Raw genomic sequence first — 4,862 nt, 5'->3', positions numbered from 1 at the left:
TTTAACAGTACACACACACACACACACACACACACACAAATAATAATAAAAAATAATTTAAAAAAAAATGAAAGAGAAAAGACTTTGGTTAATGAAATATGTCCTGGAGAAGGGACCTTGTTGTTACCAGAGAGACAGCAGTGAATGAGATCAGGAAAGAACTCAACTCAACTCAACTCAAACTCATTGCTGTTTAGTTGAAGTCAATTCATAGCTGAACCTCCATTGAGTTTCCAAGGCTGTAAATTGCAAGGGAGCAGATTGTCCACTTTTTCTCTCATAGAACCAGTGGTGGATTTGAACCACCAGAGAACCTCGACCCTTGGTTTAGCAGCACCACTCTCCACGGACTACACCACCATACTAGGTCTTTTAAAATACTATATAAACATTAAATAATTCTTCCTGTGCTTATATTTAATTGGGACATTTAGAATAATGCATTAAACAAGTTCTAGGGACCCATTTTGGAAATTATATAGATTCCTTGTTGTTGTTGTTGTTGTTATTAATTGTCATCAAGTCATAGGTGACGCATAGCAACTGTATGAATGAATGACCTGAACATTTGTATAGCTTTCATCGTTTCTTCAAGTTCATAGAGTTTCCAGAGGCAAGCTATTTCAGAAGTGGATGCCACTCCTGCTTTCAAGCTTGTTTTAATCAGGGAGTACCACCAACACTGTCCACCACAGGTAACCATTATCGCATTCAATGCATCAGTGTCACAGTGTTTAACATCACAGCAATCATGAGTTACCTCTGTACAGCAAATAGACAAACCAGTGCTATACCACTTAGAAGAATGATTGACCAAAAAAAAACCAAAACCAGGCCTGAGGGCCGCAGACTAAAATCATCCACCTTTGGCTTGGTAGCATCACTTTCTGTCCATTAGGCCAATGGAGTTCTCTCTATGTTGTTGTTAAGTGCTGTCAAGTCTTAGGCGACTCATAGTGAACCTATGAACGAAAGCTCTGAGCATTTCCTTAGTGATGGTAATTTTTTTCTTTTTTTATGAACTTGTAGATGTGAGCTCTGGTAGCTCGATGGATTGGGCCTACAAAACTGGGATACCCTATGCATTTGCTTTTGAGCTACGTGACACCGGGCATTTTGGATTCTTGCTCCCAGAGGCGCTCATCAAACCCACCTGTACGGAAACTATGATGGCTGTGAAGAATATCACAATGCATTTGCTAAAGAAGTGTCACTGAGGGACAGGAACAGTCAGCTGCCAGAGACAGTGGATTCTGAACAGTGGCTGTTTGGAGTGTGGATGGAAATTATTTTATTTTTATTATTGTGATTTGAGTGAAAGTTTACAGAGCAAATTGGCTGTCCATTCAATCAGTTATACACATTTTGTTTTATAATATTAATTACAATGCCCACAATGTAGTTGCTTTCTTCTCACTTCTTCCCTGTGATTTTTTCCTTCCATTAAACCTAACCTACTCTTTTCTGCCTTCAGGCAAGTGCTGCTCTTTTGACCTCATATGGTTGGTTATTATTCTAAGGAAGGAGTGTCTCACTGGTAATATTGTTCCTTCTCAGAGGCCTGGAAGGTGAACCACTGGGAATTATTTCTAAAGAGAAGATAAACTGCTTTTAATTGATATATCTATGGAGCTTACAAGAACTTGTCATGCAATTCCAAACTGTGTGGCAATTGAAAATAGCTAAAGAGCATAGCCTCGCTTCTTGTAAAAGAAAGCATTCATCTTTGTATCTCTTTTAGAGACTTAATTTAGAAGAGGTACAGATATTTTCATGTCTTTTCTGTCTCAAGAAATGATTAATCAAGGATTTCACTTAAATAAACTTCATGCTATCAATTAAGATCTAAGATGCTAATGATCTTTAATGTCTTCATTGAAATGGGAAATTTTGAAATTGAAAGTACAAATGACATTTATAAATATCGTAAATATGTAATTTATAAAACTTCCCCTTATTCACATTTCTATTCCCTGATAGTATACCAAATTACATCACTTCTATACACCAGAGTAATTCTTACATTCCAACATAAAGCATGTTTCAAATGTCAAGGGATTAAAATGTAATTAAGCTAAAAATCAATAAATAGTTATACGTCAAATGTTTGGAAATTAAAAAGCATACATCTAAAGCCATAGTTTTTAAAAAAAAAAGTCAAAATGGAAATTATTAAATAATTATAACTGTATAACATTGAAAATATTATATATCAAAATATGAGTGGCACATAAAAAAGGACTTTGGAGGGATATCTAATAACTTAAATGATTTGCCTGACCTGGAGATTTGAGTCTTTGTGCTGTGGATTGTTAAGCCATTCAGTAATTACGGTGAAAACTACCATGCTCTAGAATTGAAAACCAGTGAAGATTCTGTCTAGATGTTATCAAGCCTCCTAATCTGCATTTACATGGTGAATTCAAGAAAGCTCCCTTGTTATATACACTCGTGAGCAAAAAAACAGTGATATCTAATTAAAGTTAACTTGTCTTTCAAGTCTGTGTCAAGCTTATGTCACCACTATTAATGCATCTATTTGCCAGTATAGTAGTCGATTATAAAAGTTAATGTTTTCCTTGAATTATAAAACAAAAAATTCTACTAATATTACATGAAGGTTTTTATTTTATGCAAGTGTTTTTACCTATTCTTAAAAGTCTGGAGTTTAAACAATTCAAAATAGGTATTAAGCCTGGGACACTAGAACCTTTTCATGATTTGTAGGACATACACAACCCACCAATAATTTCAAACTTTCAGGTTTGTGACATTTCTATCCTAGTTGTAGAACATGCTACTATTTTTTTTCTTCTAATTGTCCTTTTTTTGCCTTTTTAAAAATGTATTATTAATTTCAATGAAAATATACAGAGGCTTTGGATTTGTATTCATTTATTGTTGTAATTTTCTCCCCTACAAATCCTCCCCCCTAGTACATTACCCTCTTGGAAAAGTAAAAGAAAAATTATTTCATTGTTTTACAAACCCTCCCCCACGTCCACGCCACTATGCCGCCTTCGCTCTGGACTCCTGTCATGACAGTAATACCTAAACACATATCCCTTTTAAACAGTTTTCACCCTCATCTGTTTCAGTGCAGTATACATTATTGAACCCATCTTTCTCATTCTATTTCCAACCCCAAGGTCAGCCCTGTTTTACAACAGTGGCACCATGCAGTATTTGTCCTTTTGTGACTGAGATACTTCATTCAGCATAATGTCCTCCAGGGTCACCCATTTTGAATAATATTTCATGAGTTCCTTGTTTTTCAATGCAGCGTAGTATTCCATTGTGTGAATGAATATACCACAACTTCTCTACCCATTAATTTGTTGATGGGTACTTAGGTTGTTTCCAACTACTTGCTATTGTGAACAAAGCTGCAAATCCAAACAACTATGAGATATAATTTCACCCCAGGAAGAACAGCAAAATTCAACAGAACAGCAAGCAACAAATGCTGGCAAGGTTGTGGAGAAACTGGAACCCTTATTCACTGTTGGTGGCAGTGTAAAATGGTGCAACCACTGTGGAAGGCAGTATGGCGTTTTCTCAAAAAGTTGCAAATAGAGATACCATTTGACCCAGCAATTCCACTACTGGGAATATACCCCAAAGAGACCATAACTGACATCTAAGCAGACTTATGACACCCATGTTTTTTGTAGAACATGCTATTGTTGCCTCATAGGTACCAGGATGACTGTGTGCACTGAAGAAATGAGCCTCACATTATGACTCCTAACATCAGTGTCCACCTGGGACACATGTGTCCTACATAATTGTATCAAAATTCATATAACCTTAAAAAAATTCTTTATTTCAGCATGCCTTCCACTGCTGACAACATAAAATATCAACAAAAAATTCAAAGTAGAAGATAATGTGATCATGAAAGAATAAGCACAGGTTTTTAGAGTCAGAGAACATAGAACCTAATTCCAACCCCATAATTTACCAGCCCTGTAAAAATCACATAAACTGTGTGATACTCAAGCTGTCAACTTAAAAGAAAAAAAAAAGTATTCCCATGTTGCACTTCAATTCTGAATGAAATGAGGTTTTCTTTTTAAAATTGTTGTTGTTCTTATGTGACATCGAGTTGCCTGAAACTCATAGTGACCCTGTGTACAACAGCCCTAAACCCTGCTCTATCCTGTGCCAATCTTATTGTTTCTGACACACCATTACCCCAGTCACTGAATCAATCCATCTCATCGTGGGTCTTCCTTTCTTGTGCTGTTTCTCTACCCTCCCAAGCATGACATCCCTCTTCAAGGACTGATCCCTCCTTGCAACATGTCCAAAGTATGTCAGGTGAAGCTTTAGAATCCTTGCCTCCAAGGAGCAGCCTGGTTTCACCTTCTCTAGGATGAACTTGTTTGTTCTCTTAGGAGACCATGATATATTCAATACTCTTCTCCAGCACCACAGATCAAAGGTATCAATTCTCCTTCCATCAACCCTAGTCATTGTGTAGCTTTCAAATGTATAGCAAATAATTGCAAATATCATGGCCTAGATCAGGTGCACCTTACTCTCCAGACCGACCTCGTTGCTCTTCAGTACTCAGGAGAGGTCTATGACAGCAGAATTTCCCAATGAAATTCATCTTTTCATTTCCTGGCTGCTGGTGCCAAGAGTGTTGTAGAGCCAAGCAAACTAAAGCTATTAACAATCTCAATCTCTTCATCATCTATCATGATACTGCCAATCAGTCCAGTGATGAGAGTATTTGTTTACTTGATATTGAGCTTCAATCCATATTGAAGGCTGCAGTCTTTGACCTTCTACAGCAAGTGCTTCAAGTCCTCCTCAGTTTCAGCAAGCCAGTTTGTGTCATCTGCATAATGCAG

The 4,862-nt window shown here is 36.9% G+C and overlaps 1 protein-coding gene across 1 annotated transcript in view; it reads left to right on the top strand.

Annotated features, from left to right (window-relative positions):
• The window catches only part of CPA6 (carboxypeptidase A6), a 557,716-nt gene extending 556,423 nt beyond the window's left edge, over positions 1-1,293 (top strand). The window contains exon 11 of the mRNA XM_006880443.1: positions 1,030-1,293. Coding sequence (XP_006880505.1) covers positions 1,030-1,217 — 188 coding nt within the window. The 3' untranslated portion in view covers positions 1,218-1,293. The remainder of the gene's footprint in view (positions 1-1,029) is intronic.
• Positions 1,294-4,862: the final 3,569 nt, after the last annotated feature.

The sequence above is a fragment of the Elephantulus edwardii genome, unplaced genomic scaffold (assembly GCF_000299155.1).
Source record: "Elephantulus edwardii isolate Elephantulus edwardi_28Jun2011 unplaced genomic scaffold, EleEdw1.0 scaffold00008, whole genome shotgun sequence".
NCBI classification, from domain to species: Eukaryota; Metazoa; Chordata; class Mammalia; order Macroscelidea; family Macroscelididae; genus Elephantulus; species Elephantulus edwardii.
The sequence above is the reverse complement of the archived record's forward strand: the minus strand, read 5'-3'. Positions and strand labels throughout refer to the sequence as shown.